The sequence below is a fragment of the Eulemur rufifrons genome, chromosome 7 (genome assembly GCF_041146395.1).
Source record: "Eulemur rufifrons isolate Redbay chromosome 7, OSU_ERuf_1, whole genome shotgun sequence".
Taxonomy (NCBI): Eukaryota; Metazoa; Chordata; class Mammalia; order Primates; family Lemuridae; genus Eulemur; species Eulemur rufifrons.
This window is the reverse complement of record NC_090989.1, coordinates 161,116,756-161,137,938: the sequence shown is the minus strand read 5'-3', so window position 1 is coordinate 161,137,938 and position 21,183 is coordinate 161,116,756. Positions and strand designations below refer to the sequence as shown.

The 21,183-nt window shown below is 37.1% G+C and overlaps 1 protein-coding gene across 1 annotated transcript in view; it reads left to right on the top strand.

Annotated features, from left to right (window-relative positions):
* The window catches only part of DNAH12 (dynein axonemal heavy chain 12), a 162,454-nt gene that overhangs the window by 134,683 nt on the left and 6,588 nt on the right, over window positions 1-21,183 (top strand). The window contains exons 60-69 of the mRNA XM_069473730.1: window positions 2,567-2,725; window positions 2,897-3,041; window positions 7,256-7,406; window positions 7,614-7,867; window positions 8,078-8,218; window positions 11,864-12,001; window positions 15,173-15,406; window positions 16,290-16,478; window positions 18,298-18,401; window positions 19,535-19,739. Of these exons, the coding sequence (XP_069329831.1) occupies window positions 2,567-2,725; window positions 2,897-3,041; window positions 7,256-7,406; window positions 7,614-7,867; window positions 8,078-8,218; window positions 11,864-12,001; window positions 15,173-15,406; window positions 16,290-16,478; window positions 18,298-18,401; window positions 19,535-19,739 (1,720 nt within the window). The remainder of the gene's footprint in view (window positions 1-2,566; window positions 2,726-2,896; window positions 3,042-7,255; window positions 7,407-7,613; window positions 7,868-8,077; window positions 8,219-11,863; window positions 12,002-15,172; window positions 15,407-16,289; window positions 16,479-18,297; window positions 18,402-19,534; window positions 19,740-21,183) is intronic.

Below are 21,183 nucleotides of genomic sequence, written 5' to 3'. Positions count from 1 at the left end.
TTGATTAGTGTTAACATGGTATATATTTTTCTATCCTTTTACTTCTAACTTATTTGTATTTTTCATATTATACTATGTTTCTCCAGAATGTAATTGTCTTGCTTGTTTTATCCAAGCTTATAATCACTGCCTTTTAATGAGATTGATTAAACGATTTACATTTAATGTGATAATAGATATGCTCCTTTTAAATCTACCATCTTACAATTTGTTTTTTCTGTTTTGCCTGTTTTTTATTCCACATTTTCTCATTTTCTGCTTTTCTTTGAATTGAGTATTTTCTATGATTCCAATTTTTCTCTTTTGTTGATTTATTAGCTATAATTTCTTGTTCTATTGTTTTAGTGATTTCTTTATGGTTATAGTATACGTTTTTAACTTATCACAGTCTATCTTCAGTTAAAATTATACCATCTTATATATATAGTATAAGAAGTGTAATTTTATTATACTTTGATAGTATGCTGTAAGTATACTTCTCGTCTTTCATATATATGTGAAGTATAAGAAGTATGATAAAATTATACTACTTTATACATATATGAAGTATAAGAACTTACAACATCTTTCCATTTTCCCCCCAGCCTTGTTTTATTTTTGTTGTATATTTTACTTATTACAAAAGTGTTATAAACTCCAGAGCATTGTCATTACTTAGCTCTAAATAGTCAATTGTCCCTTTAACAGGGACCTAAATAATAAGAAAAAAGTCTTTTATGTTTACCCATATAGTTACCATTTCTGGTGCTCTTTATTCTTTTGTGTATATCTAGATTTCCATCTACCTGAAACTTCCTTTAACGTTTCCTTTTAGTGTAGGTCTATTTGTATGAATCATTTCAATTTCTGTACACCTGAAAAAGAAATCAGTAAATTTTTATCTCAGTTTTCATATTTTTTATCTTTAGAAGTTGCATTTGGTCTTTTTAATGTTGTCTATTTCTCTCTTCATTATGTCATGTTTTGCTTTAACTCCTTCAGCATTTTATAAATAACTCTTTTAACAGTCTTGTCTGCTAATTGTATTATCTCTTTCACTTCTATGTCTATCTGTTGACTGTTTTTTCTGCTGGTTATGGACATTGTGAATTTTATATTGGTAAATGCTTGAAATTTTGTATTCCTTTAAAGAGCTTTAGATTTCACTTTTTCAGGCAGTTAAACTACTACTGTATTAGCTTGATCTTTTCAAGACTTGTGTTTAAGCTTTCTTATGGCAGTTTTAGAGTAGCCTTTTTTTTTTTTTTTTTTTTTTTTTTGAGACAGAGTCTCACTCTGTTGCCCAGGCTGGAGTGAGTGCCGTGGCGTCAGCCTAGCTCACAGCAACCTCAAACTCCTGGGCTTAAGCAATCCTCCTGTCTCAGCCTCCCGAGTAGCTGGGACTACAGGCATGCACCACCATGCCCGGCTAACTTTTTCTATATATATTTTTAGCTGTCCATATAATTTCTTTCTATTTTTAGTAGAGATGGGGTCTCACTCTTGCTCAGGCTGGTCTCGAACTCCTGAGCTCAAACGATCCGCCCACCTCGGCCTCCCAGAGTGCTAGGATTACAGGCGTGAGCCACCGCGCCCGGCCTAGAGTAGCCTTTAGTCTATTGCTATGTTAGCTTCACTACTAAGGCGATCCTCTTATGTCATCACTGAATTCCTTAGGTGTTCAACAAAGACTCAATTCTTGTTGGCATGAAATAATATCTCCCAGTCCTGTGTGATCTCTGGGAGCTATTCACTTTACAGATCCTCAAACATTCTTGGCTTGGACTCCTAGAGTTTTACCCTATTCATGCATGCCTTAGTACAGTCATGTGCCACATAACAATATTTCAAATGACCTGCATATGTGGTGATTGTTCCATAAGATTATAATACCGTATTTTTACACTTTCTTTTCTATGTTTAGATATGTTTAGATACACAAATATTAATACTTAACATTATGTTACAATTGCCTACAGTATTCAGTACAGTAACATACTGTATAGGTTTGTAGCCTAGGAATAACAGGCTATGCCATATAGCCTAGGTGTGCAGTACGCTATACCATCTAGATGAAATCACCTGATGATGCATTTCTTTGAACATATCCCCATCAATAAGTGATGCATGACTGTATTTATCAGTAGAATCAAGAGAACACCTAAGCAGATGTTTGGAGCTCCTTTTCCATTCCTCTCTCTCCTCTCTGGTATTCTGCCCACCAAGTCCAGCCACCTCAGACTTCCTTAACTCTAGTCTTTCTCTCTTCAATTTAGCAATACAGCTGAGCTCCCATTTTGATCACCTGTCTGCTCTGGAGTCTGGAAGGTGCCTCTAGGCAGACAGCTGAGGCAACCATAGGAGTCACCTTATTCATCTCTCTTCCCTCAAGGACCACGGTCCTGCACTGGCTATTGTACACTTTCCAAAAACAGTAGTTTCATTAACTTTGTCCAGTTTTCTAATAGTTTACAGCAGGACGGTAAGTACAGTCCTGGTTATCCCATCCAGGATATAAAAGCAGAAGTTGATGTCATTCAGTCTTAAAATCAACAATTTTGTAACAGTCCTTATTTGGGGCATACAGGGCAAAGAAAGAGATTGACTACCAGGAACTGATGTTTCTTTTGACTGGAGGAGTAAGTCTTAAGAGTGCTGAGAAAAATCCTGATCCGAGTTGGCTGCAAGATAAAAGCTGGGAGGAAATTTGTCGTGCAAGTGAATTTCCTGCCTTTAAAGGACTCAGGTAATTGTTCAAATTTGATGATTTAGCCTTGAATAGTGATGGGTAAATTTGTTCTGTAATCTAGTGATTTTTAAATGGTTCTATAGTTGTCTTGTTTCTTCCCCTTGTTCAACAATCTCTTTTTAAATTTTTCCCGGTGAAAAGAATAACTATTAAACTCTTTTCCATTAGGACGCATTTTTGTGAATACATATCTGAATGGCAGGAACTCTATAACAGTAAAGAGCCACACAATGCTAAATTTCCAGAACCAATGGATAAGAGGCTAAATGAACTACAGAAAATAATAATTCTTCGGTGCTTAAGACCTGATAAGGTAAAAGACAAATGTGTTCTATTTGAGACCAAGATAATTTGCCACTTATGAAGTATCAGTTTTAAAGTTGCTGTCATTTGGTTCTTTAACTGTCATTTCAGATACTCGAAGGGGTTGATTATCCTGCTTAGGGTTCATTGAGCTCCTTGGGTCTGTGGGTTTATTATTTTCCTCAATTTGGGAATATTTTTGGTCATTATTTCTTTAAATATTTTTTGCCACCCCAAGAAGGATTTCAAGTACATATACATTAGAGTGCATAATATTATGCCATAAGTGACTGATACTCTGTTAATTATTTTTTGATCTTTTGTATTTCTGTGCATCAGTTTGGATAGTTTCTGTTGTTATATTTGCTGATTTCTTCTTTTGTAGTATCTCATCTGCTATTAATCCCATCCAATTAGTTTTTTATTTCAGTAATTACATATTTAATCTCTAGAAATTTTGTTTGGTTCTTTTTTTATATATTCTCTTTCTTTTTTCACTCTGTTCATATTTTCCTTTAAATACTTGAACACAGTTACAACAACTATTTTTAAATCCTTGACTGTTAATTCCATCATTTCTGGATCTGTTTCTATTGACTGATTTTACTCTTGATTATAAATTATATTTTCCTGCTTCTTGGCATGTCCAGTAATGTTTGGTTGTTGGACATTGAGAATTTTATATTGTTGATGGATTGGATTTTGTTATTTTTCTATGAAGATTGTTGAATTTTGTCCTGCTAGTTCAGGGTTCAACAAACAATACCTGTGGGCCAAATCCAGCCCATGACCTCTTTTTTTCAGCTCATGAACTGAGAATGTTTTTTTACATTTCTAAAGGATTGTTTTAAAAAGAATAATAATATGCAGCAAAAACTGTGTATGTCCCACAAAGTCTAAAATATTTACCCTCTGGCCCTCTATAGAAAGTTTGTCAGCCCTTGTGTCTATGTAGTTAAATTACTTAAGTTTGAATTGTTCCTTTCGAAGATCATTTTTAAGATTTGTTAGGCGGTATAGTGGTGCATGCCTGTAGTCCTAGCTACTTTTGGGAGGCTGAGGTGGGAGGATTGCTTGAGGCTGCAGTGAAGTATGATGGCCACTACACTCTAGCCTGGATGACAGAGTGAGACTCTGTCTCTAAAAAAAAAAAAAAAAAATTGTTAGATGTGAGGGCCGGTCTAGAATAACCCTTATTCAAGGCATAGTTTAGTGCCACTACTGAAGTGCCACCCTTCTGGGGCCTTTTACTGAATGCCCCAAGTGATCACTAAGGTCTGTCTACTGTGGCTATTGAGAACTTGAATGAGTTCCCTGGCTCACAGCTCCTCAATTGCTCTTTCTCTGGCCTCATGCATGCACACCATAGTATTCAGCAAAGATTCAAAGGCCCTGTTAGGCAGATTTCTGAACTTACTTTCTGAATAGTTCTCTCTTAATTGGAACTCTGCAACTTCCAGCAGCCTTGGCCTCTTTGAACTCTTTTTCCTGTCTTCCCACCTCAGCATCACTGTGTTGCTCTGCTTTCCATCACTCTCCCTGTTCCACAGTCTAGAACATATTTCCAAGAAGAAAGCTGAGAGAATAAAAGGGTTCACTTTGTTTTCTTTTTCTCAGGGATCACAGTCTTGTACCACCTATTGCCCAATGTCCGAAAATTGTTGTTTCATTCATTTTGCCCATTTTTTAGTTGTTTACGGTGGGATGGTAAATGTGGTCCCTATAACTACATCCTGGCTAAAAGCAGAAGATGGTGGAAAATCTTGTACATGTCACAATTTTATTAGTTCAAACATGCATGAAAATCTTTCTACAGGTGAGATAAGTAGGCTGACTTCTGCATAATTCTCCTTACTCTAACTCCCAAAGACCTTTGTTTATTGTTAAAACTTACCTCATTCCTTCCTACCTGATAGTTGTGTGTGTGTGTATATATTAATATATCTGTCTTCCACTCTCACTAGACATAAGTTCCTTGACGCCCAGAATAATGCTTTATTCACTATTTTATCACCAGTAGCCTCCCTTGTTCATGGAAAACTGAGAAATGAACAGCTTTGCATCTGGGAAACACCTGCCTATTTGCACTCCACAGAATGGCTCCCTGATGGGCAACGGAAATGTTAAAAACTACATGTGGGGTTATTGCTCTGTCTGCCATGCTTGGAAGCCTATGCTTACATACCATAGCGCTTACTCCACTAGATTATATAATAATTGTCTGCTTATTTGTTGGGGTCTCCCACTAGACTGTGATTTTCTTAAGGTTCAAGTACATGTCTTACTTTGTTCTATATCTCCTGGACTCAGAGCAATGCCTGGCAGATGGCAGAAGCTCAATAAATGTCTATGAATTAAGTTGAGTTGAATTGAACTAAATTGAATTGAGCTTATATTATTCAGGGTTCTCTAGAGAAATATTACAAAAGTGGAGGGATATTTATTGACTGATTGAAAGGAATTGGGCTGTGCGTGCGCGGTGGCTCATGCCTGTAATCCTAGCATTCTGGGAGGCTGAGGCGGGTGGATCGCTCGAGGTCAGGAGTTCGGGACCAGCCTGAGCAAGAGCGAGACCCTGTTGCTACTAAAAATAGAAATAAATTATCTGGCCAACTAAAAATATATATAGAAAAAATTAGCCGGGCATGGTGGCGCATGCCTGTAGTCCCAGCTACTTGGGAGGCTGAGGCAGGAGGATCGCTTAAGCCCAGGAATTTGAGGTTGCTGTGAGCTAGGCTGACGCCATGGCACTCACTCTAGCCCGGGTAACAGAGCGAGACTCTGTCTCAAAAAAAAAAAAAAAAAAAAAAAAAAAAAAAGAAATAAAAGAAAAGAAAGGAATTGGCTCATGTGATTGTGGAGGCTGGCAAGTCTGCACAATAGGCTGGCAGGCTGGAATCCCAGGGAAGAATTAATGTTGCAGATCAAGTCCAAAAGCAGTTTGCTAGCAAAAGTTCCACGTTCTCAGCAGAAATCAGGCTTTTTCTCCTAAGGTTTTCAACTGATTGGATGAGGCCCACCCACATTATGGAGGAGAGTAATCTGCTTTACTCAAAGTCTATTTATTTAACACATTGACTGCCACACTAGAAAAAAATTTTTTCCTTGGGGCCATGGTATTTTGTTACAAAAATAAAATAAAAACTTTGAAAACAAAATGATCCTTTCTAATTTAATGAAAAATTTGTTATTTTTTATTGTTTTCTGTGCATGAGTTATATGCAACTTGAAAAATAGTTCACGTGGCTCCCAATGTGAAGAGACGTGTGAGTAACATATGCTTCACGAGGCCCTGGGCTCAAAACTAGTAAGAGTTAAATACAACTCACACAGCAGTTAATGTGTTAAATATTAATCTCATCTAAAAAATACCTGCACAGCAACATGTAGATGACTATTTGACCAAATATCTGGGTATTATGGCCTCACAGACCATCTTTGGCTCATCTGTATAACACTGTGATAGGTAAAAAATATCTAAGTATAGTTATAATTTATATTTTTTATGAGTATTAGGGTATAGACTAAGGTGCTGTAACAAAGAGATCTGAAATACAGTGGCTCAAATAAAATAGAAGTTAATTTCTCTCTCTCCTAGCAGCCCAGAGGCAAATGATTAGGGCTGACAGGACAGCTCAGTTCTTGAGATCATCCAGAAACTCATGCTCTGAGTGTGGTCTCTCTCATGCCTACAGTGTGGTCCTCATCAGCGAGATTGAAGCTGGCTGTGAACACTGTTGAAGAGGGAAAGAAAGTGTGGAAAGCAAACAGTTTCCTTATAAAAATATGATCTGGAAGTTCCATATATAATTTCTACTTGTATATCCCTCCAGCCAAAACTTAGTCACATGGCCACATTAGCTGCAAGAAATGTTGGGAAAACTTAAGATTCTATTACCAAAAAGAGACAAAGAAGTGGGACAATTTGTAGTCTCTGCTATACTGAATGAGGTTGAGCATATTTTAATATGTTTAAGATCTATTTCTACTTCATTTTCTGTAAACAGTTCATCTCCGTTGCCCATTTCACTTTTGGATTGTTGGTCTTGCCCTATCGATTTATAGACATTGTTATATATCAGAAAAATTAGTGCTTTGTTTATGATATGCTACATGCTTTTCTTGACCATTAGACTCAAATTTTATTCCCTGTTTTTTTTAAATAATAAATCTATTATGTGAAATAAAAATTACTCTAACGATCATATCTTCTCTCTTCAATAGATAGCCCCAGCTATAACAAATTATGTAACTGACAAATTAGGGAAAAAGTTTGTAGAGCCTCCACCATTTGATTTGACAAAGAGTTACTTGGATTCAAATTGCACCATTCCTTTAATTTTTGTGCTATCTCCAGGAGCAGATCCTATGGCCAGTAAGTGACTATACTGTAAACTTTTAAGAAATTATAAATAAAACATCTTGCTCAATACCCATTTCTTATGTGATTACAAATCAGTTAGTAAATCTAGTATTTATAGGGAAAGGTAACTAGAATTTTCTATGATAAAACACCTATACATATGGCATATTTTATAATTTTAGAGTAAGTAGTGTGACCATATTTTTGTGCTCTTCATAGGTCTGCTGAAATTTGCAAATGATAAATCTATGTCTGGAAATAAGTTTCAAGCTATTTCACTGGGTCAGGGACAAGGACCAGTTGCAACAAAAATGATAAGAGCTGCAGTAGAAGAAGGAACTTGGGTTTGTCTACAGAATTGTCACCTTGCAGTCTCTTGGATGCCCATGTTGGAAAAAATATGTGAAGAGTTTAATTCTGAAACCTGTAGCTCAACCTTTAGGCTTTGGCTCACAAGCTATCCATCTCCAAAAGTATGTTTTTTTCCTGTAGAGTTCAGTACATTTATTTAGCTATCTGTTACACTGTATATCTTAACCAAATTTTAGATGCTTAACCTTAAGAGGTTTTAAAAATATTTCTGTAGTTCTCCATTATACCTATATTTTTAATCCACTAGTGTGTGGATTTTTAGAGCCTGAGCCTATTACCTTGTGTAATGCTTTCTATTTATTTTGTCTTAGTTCCCAGTAACAATTCTACAGAATGGAGTAAAAATGACTAATGAACCTCCCACGGGTCTTCGGCTAAATCTCCTTCAGTCATATCTCACTGATCCAGTTTCTGATCCTGAGTTTTTCAAGGGATGCCAGGGAAAGGAACTGGTAATATTCATCTTTTGGAACTTTTAAAATGTATTTTTATAGTGATCAAATATGGAAATGTAAAATTTTTATTTAATAATTTTTTATACTTTAAGCATACCCTACAAGACAGAAATTATGCTTATCTTGTTCATCATTTTATTCCCAATGGTTTCTGTTCTGCTTCCCATATAGTAGACATTAAAATAAATATTTTTTGAATGAAATGAATATATCTTACTTTGTAAACCAATGCCCAACAGTATTTTTTATTAAGACCCGAAAGTAGAAATCTATTTTCACATCATTTATTTATTCTTTCAACAAATATGTGTGCTGGACACTCTCCTAGATACTAGATATAAAGGCAATGAGAACAAAATAGACACATAAAGAAATCTGCCTTCATGGAACTTAAATTCTGGGGGAATGATGCTTTAGCATATTAATAATGCTTTTTGGTATATCCATCTAAAACAGTTTTATACAGGGTATTGAGGAGTTTAGGGGTCACAATAAATAGCACTCATTTCCCTGCCTGAATTCTTACTAATTGAGAAAAAAAATCTAAACATATGAGAACCAAATTATAACCTTAATTATTGATAGAGGCTAGGCTGGAAGATGTAACATATCTATAACCAAAGTGGTTTCATATTACTGAACCCAGAATTAAGAAGATTTATCCACCCAGAGGAATAAAGGAAAACTCAATTTCCTGCAGGAAGCTCACTTCTAAGAGAGAAAAGGGAGAAGCAAAGCCTATCTGGTTAATTTTCCCCAAATTTATCAGTCAGATAGGCCCCTCCCCTGTCTTACAGTGAGTGAGTACAAGGACGGAGAAAAATCAGGAGTGTTATATTAATTGAGGCCTCCCCACATGGGAGGAAATATTACTGGGGAAAAATCATCCCCCTGCCATCATCCCAACATATACTACTTGCCGTATTTGCCTATTTGAGCTTGAAAAAAAATTATATTGAAGGTAAAATAAAGAACAGAATTCTTTGAAAGTCAGCTAGTTTCCCTCTGCCTAATGATACTTCTGTGTTCCCCTAGTTCTACACAGTAATTTCGTTTGTAACTCTGGGAGAAAGGGAATATTTTGGGGTTTGGGCTAGAAAGAGAGCTTAGTAGAATGGAGAAGGTACTATGGTTTCTGATCCCCATCCAGAGTTTGAGCCCCTGCAATTAGAGGTGAAGGCCAGAAACAGAGAAGGGAAGCTTTGAAAGATTTTAAGCACAAGCAGAACTAATTTGGAGTCAGATGACTCAAATAAAAATGGTGCTGAGTTGGAGAAGACACACTCTGGCTCCTTCTATATTACAACACTGAGCAAGCAACACTGGCACCTTAAGTATTGGGATTTGTGGAACATCTGAAGTTAGCACCCTTGCCATGTATCATCATGTTTATGATGAACAGTGGCAATGAGTAAGGCTTCATCAAGCAACTTCTCTGGTGGCACAACAAATGGAAGCTGGTGTAAGAGAAGAAAAAGAGTGTAAATGGCCTATGACGTGGGGTCTCAATGTGCATCATATTCTCCTGGAGGGCTTGTTCAAACACCTCTTGCGGGGCCTCACCCCCAGAGTTTCTGATTCAGAGGTCTGGGATGGGGCGTTAGAATTTACAGTTCTAACAAATTCCCAGGTGATATTGATGCAGCTGGTCCTGGAATCACACTTTGAAAACCACTGCCTTAGGGTTTCTGCAGATGACTGTTTTGTAGATACATAAGAAACTCCACTGGAGGCTCCCAGAAATAGCTGGGATGCCCTTTGATAAAGCTAATTTTGACAATTCAGTCAGCAATAATTTCAACTGTCATTGTTTGCTATTAAAAGTAAACAGATCTTTATAGTCACAGGTTGTTGATATCTTGGGCATTTGAATTATCTAGCAATGATATTAGTTATTTGTTGGTTTGTATATCTGTCTCCTATAAGCGGTTGTATTCTCCTTAAGGGCAGGCATACATTTCTGTGTCTTCATTCATTCATTCATTCAATGTACATTTATTGAACACCTACTAGGTGCAAGGCATTATTCTAGGACCTGGTAATATCGCAATGAACATATAAACGTATAAAAACATATAAAAATCCTTGACTTTGTGGAGCTTACATTTTAGTTGAAGGAAACCTGTGGAAGGCAAGCTCAATCATAATACCCATAAACCTGGGGGACTTCTAAAGCTAAAAATGTCAGCGTCCCACTCCTGGGATTCTGACTCACTAAATTTGAAGTGGAGGCTCAAAGAATTGGTATAAATACAGCACATCATACACCAGGACTAAGTGGGATTTACCCTGGGATGCAAAGATGATTCAACTTATAAAAATCAATTAATGTGATACACATTAACAAAATGAAGGATAAAAATTACATGATCGTCTCAATAGATGCAGAAAAAGCCTATGACAAAATTCAATACTCATTCATAATAAAAACTCTCAACAAACTAGGAAAAGAACCAAATTATGTCAACATAATGAAAGCAAATATGAAAAGTCCACTCCACAGCTAATATACTCAACAATGAAAAACTGAAAGCTTGTCCTTTGTGATCAGGAACAAGGCAAGGATGGCCACCCCTTTCCCTTGTATTCATCAGAGATGGGAAGTCGTAGCTGGAACAATTAGACAAGAAAAAGAAGCAAAAGGCATCCAAATCAGGACAGATGTAAAGTCTCTGTTTGCAGATGTAAATTAAGTAATTGCTCTCATTACCAAAGGTTCTTCTGCTATTATATATTTCATCACAGCATTCACCTAGATATTTAAAATATGCTTTGATTTATTTACAACATTTCAAGAATACATCTAATCAGTAAAGCATAGTGTACTTACATTTTAATATTAAAGAAATAGTTTCGGCTGGGCATGGTGGCTCAACGCCGGTAATCCTAGCACTCTGGGAGGCCAAACTGGGTGGATCATTTGAGCTCAGGAGTTCGAGACCAGCCTGAGCAAGAGTGAGACCCCGTCTCTATTAAAAATAGAAAGAAATTATATGGACACCTAAAATATATATAGAAAAATTAGCCGGGCATGGTGGCGCATGCCTGTAGTCCCAGCTACTCGGGAGGCTGAGGCAGGAGGATCGCTTTGAGCCCAGGAACTTGAGGTTGCAGTGAGCTATTATGATGCCACTACACTCTAGCCTGGGTGACAGAGTGAGACTCTGTCTCAAAAAAAAAAAAAAGAAAAAAAAGAAAAAGATTTCCAAATGGAAAGTCACAAAGTCAGGGATTATGTATTGTGATTTATTCATATCGTAATGATTAATCATTCCTCTGCACTTGTAGTCTCAAGTATATACCAGCAAGTCTAGAGAATAACATTCAAATATTTAAGTTGTAAATGTCTATTATTTACAACTAGTCAATGTCTAGTATTATTGGCCAATAGTTTGGTAAAATGGTAACATTTTTGCATTTTAATAAAATTTAATATTGTAGTTTATCTAGCTTTGGAGATGTGAATTAAGTCATAAGATGAACACTTTTTACAGTTAAGCATTATTTTAGATAGCATCATTTTAAAATAGAAGTTTGTAGGGATAGATGCTCATAAAATCTTGTAATGGAAAAAAAAATTGCCTTTATTTTACTGATAGAAATCTGATCAGAATTTTTTCTTGTATAATTTTTATATTAAAGGCATGGGAGAAGTTACTATTTGGAGTTTGCTTTTTTCATGCCCTTGTGCAAGAGAGAAAGAAATTTGGTCCTCTTGGTTGGAATATTCCATATGGATTTAATGAATCAGACTTGCGCATCAGTATCCGACAATTACAGGTAAAATTAGAAAGAAATTAACATTTGTAAAGGATCACTATTTACCAGGTCTTACGCAAGTCTCTTTGCTTAGAATAACTGATCCAGTTGTCCCAACACCAATAATAGGTGGGCAGATAGTAACAGCTATGGTTATGAAGCACTATCTCTGTCTAGATTCTTTCTGCTGCAAGTGATGAAAAACCTGATTCAAACTGGCTTAAACCATAATGAAACTTATTCTCTCATATAAAAAGGAGAGTCAGAGGAAAGACAAGCTCTGGGGTTGGTTGATTCAGCAACACAACGGTGTTCTCATCAAGGACCCTGGTTCTTTCTGTCTTTTTGCAGTGCCACCCTCAGTGGTAGCTTTATATAGGTCCTCACTATCTTCTCTCCTCCTCTACTTAGTCAATTCTACAATTTAGGTCTATCAATCAACAGAAAGAGCCTGTCTACTTTAAGCAGAAAAGTAATTTATTGAAAAGAAATTGAGTTGCTCAAAGAATCACAAAGATGTCTGGAGAGCCAAGCTCAGAGGAAAGTATCTAGAGTCATGTGCAGAATCACACCATGTCTGGTAAGGGCAGCATCTCTACCTTTGTTGAATATTAGACACCACAGCTTGCATAGCTGCCACGTAGACTCTAGTCTACTGCAGGGCCTCTGATGCCAAGACCATATTCAAAGAGACTCTTTGCTGTTCCTGCCTCTTTGTACCCTAATCCCCCCAGTTAGTCTCAGGTGGATGGAGCTTAGAAGCCAAGCCAGGTCACAGGTGTAGGCTTTAGCTGTAACGGAGCTTGGGAAAGTGAGGGGCTGGCTTTTCATACAACCATAGGAGATTAATATTTTTCTGCTTCTTTGCTGTTCTGAAGTACCTTTATGAAATGGGGCCTCATGAAGGGAAAAGGGAGACATTGATAAAGCCCAATTATATGCTGTTAGATTTCAGTCAGGTAGGTTTTTGTAAGGCTATAATTATTTAATCATGTTTATACTAAACTTTAAAATAAAAAATTACAACAGATGATTTTTATAAAAATTATTGATATTTTATCAACTCTTTAAAAAATATCAGAGCACAAACCTTAACTGGAATAAATCTGTCAATTTGAAAATCCTTTTAACAATTGTTGAAATTGTTGTGTATGGAATTGTAAATACATGATGAAATGACATTGATTTTAAACATTGGCTTTTGAGACCAATTTAGTTGGTACAGACTAAGCTTGAAGAACATTTTGCTAAAACCATCATAATGCACGTAATCAATCAACTGAGAATTTTTCCATCTTCTGGCTGGGCCCCGGCCTGAAACTTCCAGTGTCATCAACCTTTCTAGCCCCAACATTGGAAACTGCAAGCATTGACTGGATCCATCTTTCATACCTTTAGGGACTGGAAACATGAGAAGGGATTAATCTTTAAACCATCTTCACCTGGTCGTACCCGTAGGCTCCCACTCCGTAGAAAGGCAAATAAGAAAACTGATGGCTAAGTGGATAGACAACTAGGGAATGAGTTTTTGGTCTCCACTTCTTGCATATTTAACATTAAATTTTCTTGGGGTCTCTTCCTTCGATTTTGGGGAGGGAGGAGACCCAGTTGAACATACCTTCTCCTCCCCCAAAGAGAGGAAGGGGAGAAACTTTCCTCTTTTCACAAATAACTCATTCTCAAAAAAAGAGGACCTTGGGCCAAGCGTGGTGGCTCATGCCTGTAATCCTAGCACTCTGGGAGGCCAAGGTGGGAGGATCCTTTGGGCTCAGGAGTTCGAGACCAGCCTGAGCAACAGTGAGACCCCGTCTCTACTAAAAAAAATAGGAAGAAATTAGCTGGACAACTAAAAATATGTAGAAAAAATTAGCTGGGCGTGGTGGCACATGCCTGTAGTCCCAGCTACTTGGAAGGCTGAGGCATAGGGATTGCTTAAGCACAGGAGTTTGAGGTTGCTGTGAGCTGGGCTGACTCCACGGCACTTTAGCGCGGACAACAGAGTGAGACTCTGTCTCAAAAAAAAAAAAAAAAAAAAGATGACTTCCTTTTTTCTCAGCCCCCTCTCATATCTCTTGACATTTTTCTTCCTTCTGAAAACATGGGAATCTCAGACAAAGAATTAGGCCTTCTTTTAACTTGGCTCTGGAGAATTTAGAAATATTTTTTCTCAGTTGTACACCAGTTCTTTTATTTTTTTTTCCTTTGGCTCCTCTCATTTGCTGAAATGTACACCATTTCTGCTATAATTCCTGCACTATTCGGTAACCTTCACGGACAGGAAAAGCTCTCAGTCTGTAACTTATACCATCCCAGTACACATACTACCAAAAATTCCTGTATATTAGAAAATGTATGGGATCTGGAACTGGAAGAAATAAATTCAGGCCTTCATATTGCTTCACATTTTCCAGACTCCATTTCCTACTCCACAGAGTTAGTGGGAGATGAATAAGACAATGTAAATGCTATGCAAATAGTAGTTTTTATTACTATTATCATAATAATAAGGAAATTAGAAATGATATGTATTGTCTACCAGTAGAACTGTGTCATAGTGTGTGAATGAGGCTCTGGCACTAAAGTTTGAAATTTGCCTTGTTTTTCTCACATTGTAAGAGGTGCCCTAAACCAGGCTTCTGGTTCTCAGCCTTGACACCATCGGCATTTTGGGACAGACAGTTTTTCACTGTGGGCAGCGGTCCTGTGCATTGTGTAGCAGCATCCTGGACCTCTACCCAATAGATGTCAGTAGCACCCCACCCCCTACCACAGTTGTGACTATCTAAATTATCTCCAGACATTGCCACATGTACCCTTGGGGACAAAACTGACCCCGGTTGAGAGCCAGTGCCCTAAAACAAGGTTTATCCAAATTCATATGAAAAAGACTTGGTAATTTCCATGTCATCTTTTTTGTATTAAATGTTTTTCTCATTACAGAAACAATATACATTTATTTCAGAAAAATTAGAGACGCAGATAAGCAAAGTAACTTAAAATAAAACACTAGCAATCTCAGCCACCCAAAGATAGCCCATGAATTCTTTCAACCCTTCTAGATACAGAGATAGATAAATAATTTACTGTCATCTTGAAATGGAAATGAAGTGAAAGACTTTTTTTTTTGCCTGCCGTCCTGGAATGCTAGTGAAAGACTTTAAAACTTTTCTTGTTTCATTTCCTTTGTTTCAGTTATTTATAAATGAATATGATACAATTCCATTTGAAGCTATATCTTATCTGACCGGGGAGTGTAATTATGGAGGAAGGGTGACAGATGATTGGGACAGACGTCTCCTGTTAACCATGCTGGCTGACTTTTATAATTCACACATAATTGAAAACCCTCATTATAAGTTTTCTCCTAGTGGAAGCTATTTTGCACCTCCCAAAGGCACTTATGAGGACTACATTGAATTCATTAAGGTAACTGATGTCACTGGAAAATAGGGTTATATTTATGTGTGATTTTTCTAAAAGCAAATGGTGAAATGTTCCCCTCTAATGTATAGGTTTAGACAAGTATTACAGTTTCAATCAACTTTCAATATCCTTATTTCCTAGTAATTACTGAAAATTGGAAAAGTTTGAGTCTTTTGTTATTTGCTATTTAGCTGATTTTTAACCCTTTTTTAGTCTGCGCACGTCTGCCTTATTACTTAATGTATTGTAGGGGAGGAAAAACCTTTGCTCTTACCCTCTTATGTTCAGTGGTTGGGCTTGCCAATTAAACCAACAAAAAACAGATTAGCAGGAGAAAAGGCATATAATTTGTATCAAAATAACTATTTTTATGTGCACTGGGGCTTTGCAGAAAAGAAGTGAAAACCAAATGAAGCAGTTATACTTGGACATTTACCATGTTAGCAAAGGGAGATAAATTGTGGAGAAGTAACTAGACAAATGAAAGGGGGTTTGTGAGTCTACGGATGGTAAAGGGGTAATGAATTCTAGGAAAGTGATTAGAAAATATATGGGGGAAACTAATGGAATATAAGGGTTACTCTAGTAAGGTCTGTTTAAGCAGATTCATCTCTGTGCCAGCTCTCTGTCTCTGGTGATAAGGGTCACTCTCCTCATCCTAGTACAGGAGAGGGGGAAATTTATGCCACAGTCACAAAGAAAAATTTATATCCTGCTTTTAGGCAGATAGGGGAGGGCATAGAACTCTTTCTATATCTGTTGATTCTTAATTGCCCCCCACTCAAAATAATCCTTGTACCAAAGTGGCATATTTTGGGAAGGAATATCCTGATCCCCTTCAGTATCCCGTAAAAATGTCATGCATGCTTAATCTACTTTCTGGTAGAAACTTCCCTTTACTCAACACCCTGAGATATTTGGATTGCATGAAAATGTTGACATCTCCAAAGATCTTCAACAAACAAAAATCCTCTTTGAGTCATTGCTGCTCACCCAAGGAGGCTCCAAACAGACAGGAGCCTCAGGAAGTACTGACCAGATTCTATTAGAAATTACCAAAGATATTCTCAACAAGGTAATGTTTAGCTAAAATTATGTTGCTTTTAATATAATATAAATAGAAATGGTACTGAAATGACAATTCGAAAACTTCATATACCAGCATTGTAACCTTGAGCAAGATATTTTGCCGCTTTAAGCATTAGCCTCCAAATCTGTTAAGTGGTGATAATAGAACCTATTGCATAAGGTTTTTGAGAACATTAAAGAGATCATGAATTTAAAGTGGTTTGCAAAATACCTGGCACATAGTAAGTTCTTAGTAACTACAGTTGTGGAGGAGCTAATGTACATATGATTTATTATTATATCTAAAAAAAAAAAAAGGTAAAGGGCCTACTTTTAAAAAATAGAGGAAATGTTCTGAATTTGCTGGTTCAGGGAGAGAATGGTTTTTAACCTAGACCTGAGGAAGGTCAAGTATAGATTAGATCTAGACACAGGTAAGATCGGTGCTAAGTCAGCTGCTACAGCCTTTTCTTTTCCTAATGCAGTCCAGTGTGCTTAGCCCTTCTAAGTAAAGTGGAATGGCGCTCCCTAGTCTCACCTTTTCTCTGTAAGTCTTAAATTCAGTAAGGAACTATTAAGGTGTACTTTTAAAAGATTATGGTCTTAAGCACAGATGTTCACAACTCCCTTCCAAGGTAAGTACTATAATTATCCCCAGATTTCAGTGTCAGGCACTCTAACAGAGCAGAACCTGGCCCTAGTCCACATGCCTTCAAAGCCATGACTGCGCCACTAGTTTGCCCTCACACCATTCCCTAAGGGGAGCCTTCTCAGCGGAGGCCTGGCTGTGGCCACTGGGGGAGGGGGGAGAGAAGCACTGCCCGAGCTGTGAGCAAAAGCCAACTAGCATGCTCCAGCCCCAACTCCTGTACTGCTTCTGCCATAGTGCCTCTTCTCACCCCTGGCCCTGCTGCTTCTGTGGTTTATCACTGTGGGGAAAGGTTCTGGCCCTCGCAGAATGGTGGCTCTTACAAGATCCCTAACAAGGTACCTGGCAGAGGCATTTGGGACATATATGGGGCAAGGGAGTTGTCTGAGCCAAGGGGCCCTTGAATGACAACACCTATGTGACTTAGAAGAATTCTTTTGTAGTAGCCAGGGACTATCACCTGGGACAGTGTAGGCAGCTCAACCTTCTTAGTTTAGGACTTCCCTGATTGGGAAACTCCTTTGCCCCTTTGGAAGTATGAATTCCAATGTCTTGAGACTTGATCGTCAGTCCCAAAGTTCCCTTCATCACTGCTCCTTAAGTGTCTCTGAGGTGCCTCGTAGAAATCAGGCACTCAATGGCCTTCTCTCCTGCTGTGTCCTAGAACCCTGCTACATTTACACAGATTAATCATTTGACAGTGGGGTAAGCGAAGCTATTTGGAGCCAGTTGATAACTGATTAGAAATAAATATAAAACAGTTATGAAATCAGTTTTATGAATGGAAATCAGTTTTGTGAATGGAAAATAAGATTCAACTTACTAAAAGAAATTAGACAGCTTTTCAGAAATATATATCTTTTGCAAAGTGCTCTAGTAGTTAAGAACATGGGGCTTAGAGTCAGAGACTTGTGGATTAAACAGACCATTTTTAGCTGTGTGCCCTTGGACCAGTTACTTAAATTCTCTGTCTGCAACTGTCTTTATCTGTAAAATGAAAGGAGTAATGAACACCTAAGATTTTATGGAAAGGATTAAATAAGATAATATGTGCAAAACAGCACAGTGGCTCACACATAGTAATACCCTAATGTTAGCTATTATTAATATTATAGCTGAGTGAAGCTAATTATTCATTCTGAGAGTAATTTGTGATCTTCAAAATCTATTCTTTTAGCTCCCTTATGATTTTGACATTGAAGCAGCACTGATGAAGTATCCTGTGAGATATGAAGAGAGTATGAATACTGTGTTAGTACAAGAAATGGAGAGATTTAACAAGTAAGAGTCTATATCCCCAGTGATTCAGAAGGCAACCAGCTAAAGTCGATAAAAAGCTACAATGGTTTCAAATTGAAAACTTCAAGAAAAGATTATCAAAACCTGTCATTTCTTTAGAATTTTCCCCTTTCTGCTCCATAAGAGAGGATATCTTTTTAATGTAAAAATAAAAGGAGATCTGTTCTTACTGGTTAAAAATAGTCATTAATTACAATTTCTTACCCATCTGTTACTATTTTCAGGATTAAAGACAGAGTAAGTGTTAACTAGGCCTATGTATAATTGTATTTTTTATCATTGTTCTTTGACCTGACACATATATACCCCTGTTTCCTTACTGAGTCCAATCCAATCAATCTAAGTTGAATAGGTACCCCATGATAACAAACCAATTATTTGCTTTGAATTTTTTAATTGAATTTTCTTCAATTTAATGCAGGCTTAAGGAATGGAGAATTGTTCTGGTTATGAATTTTCTGTAGAGTTTCCAAGTTTATGTTGGTTTCCAGACTTGTTGACATTTTAAAATAAATATAATAAAACACCCGATGCCTTAATTCAGTATTTCTTATACAAAAATAATATTTATTTATATATAATAACATGCTATCTCTCAGCTGCTTAGGCTTCTGGCCTAAAATCCTCATTATAAGTATATTTATTATATTCTTAGCAGTCTGGGCCTAAGTAGGAAGCAAAGTATTTGCAAATGTATAAATGAGTATACAGTTTATGTTTTAATGCAGTGTTTCCCTAGTTTGCATAGCACTTTTATAACTTTTTTCATATTTTCATGTCACTCATAATATTGTTTACTTAATATTGTTCCTTAAATAATTCTCTGCTTAAATGAGCCAGGTCCTAAGCAAAAATAGCCAGTAAGCAAAAATTTTGATATGCCAGTTATATTACATTCTATATTTTAAAATATGTATGTAATAAGTAAAATGAAAAATGTTCACACATGTGTCACCTAAAATTACCTCACATCCCATGAAATGGGAGGTGAACACTGTTTGGGAAACACTCCCATAAAGCTGTGAATGAGATTCCTGCTATCCTCCTTCTGGAAAGACTGTATGTTGATATTTATTACCATATATATGCTGATGACATAATTTCTTTCATTGCAGCTTAATTAGAACTATACGTAAAACTCTACTGGACCTTGAAAAGGCTATTAAGGGCGTGGTTGTAATGGATTCTGCATTGGAGGCTCTCTCTGGCAGCTTACTTATTGGAAAGGTTCCAGAAATATGGGCCAAACGATCATACCCAAGTCTTAAACCCCTAGGAAGTTACATCACAGATTTTCTAGCCCGGTTGAAGTTTTTACAGGTAAAACGTTGGTTTTATAAACATACATAAACACACACACACACACACAATTTTTTTTGTATGTTTTTGGTTGATTGGGGCAATATTAGTAATGGGCTGTGATCACCTGAATGTCTCTGAGTTGAATGGAATGCGATTAGTAGTTCCATGGTAATCTAACCAAAATTTTAGAATATTGAATAAGACACACATTTCAAAGTACTGAGTGAAAAATTAAAATTTCACATTACCCAAACCCAAGTAGTATGTGACATTTACATATTTCCAGATTCTATGTTTATTGTTCTAGGAGACCACAGTTTAATGTTGTCTCATGATTTTAATACCGATAGTAAACCACCAAAAAAGCAAAGCTTGGATTTATCAATAATTAGCTGTTGTCTTAAAACTGCCTGTTAGCCTCTTACGTCATCAAACCAGGAAAAAGATGCGTACTTGGAGCCCCCTCACCCTCCTGCGCTCATAAACACGAGGCAAGACGCTGCTTTTCCCTCTCAGCTCCACCGCTTGCTCCCACCCTATGGTTGATGTTTATGCAGGAGTACGGGGTGGGGAGAATCCCAAAAATATTTTTTGGAAATTCACATAGGTATATGATCTTTCAGTGTTCAGTTGTCTTTTTATTAAAATACAAAAGTTTTGTTTCACTGCATAAGCTAATCATATAATAGCCAGTGCTTATGAGAACCTGAAGAAACAGGCTTTCTCATATATGCCTTTAAATTTTTTGTTATTCTTATAGGTCCACCATATCTTGTTGTTTCAATTTGACTTTCTTTGATTACCAGTGAGCCTGTGCTGCTTTTGTTACGTGTGTTTTCCATTTGTATTTTCTTCTGTGAATTGCCTATTCATATCCTAGGCCCATTTTTCTTTTGTGTTATTTTTTAATTTGTAGAAGCCTTTTTTTTTTTTTTTTTTTGAGACAGAGTCTCACTCTGTTGCCCAGGCTAGAGTGAGTGCCGTGGCGTCAGCCTAGCTCACAGCAACCTCAAACTCCTGGGCTCAAGCGATCCTCCTGTCTCAGCCTCCCGAGTAGCTGGGACTACAGGCATGCACCACCATGCACGGCTAATTTTTTCTATATATATATTTTAGCTGTCCATATAATTTCTTTCTATTTTTAGTAGAGATGGGGTCTCGCTCTTGCTCAGGCTAGTCTCGAACTCCTGAGCTCAAACGATCCGCCCACCTCGGCCTCCCAGAGTGCTAGGATTACAGGCATGAGCCACCGCGCCCGGCCAATTTGTAGAAGCCTTTTATGTAGATTATGTGTGTAACAAAAGAAACAGTACAGAATAGAATACAGAATACAGAATAGAAAGGGTTTCTACCATTGGCCTCTTACCCTTAGAGAAGCTGGTTTACAGTTTTTCATCATCTTTCTTTCTCCTGGACTCTTCTTCACCTCCTAATGGTTCTTAGAGTTAACAATTAAGCAAAT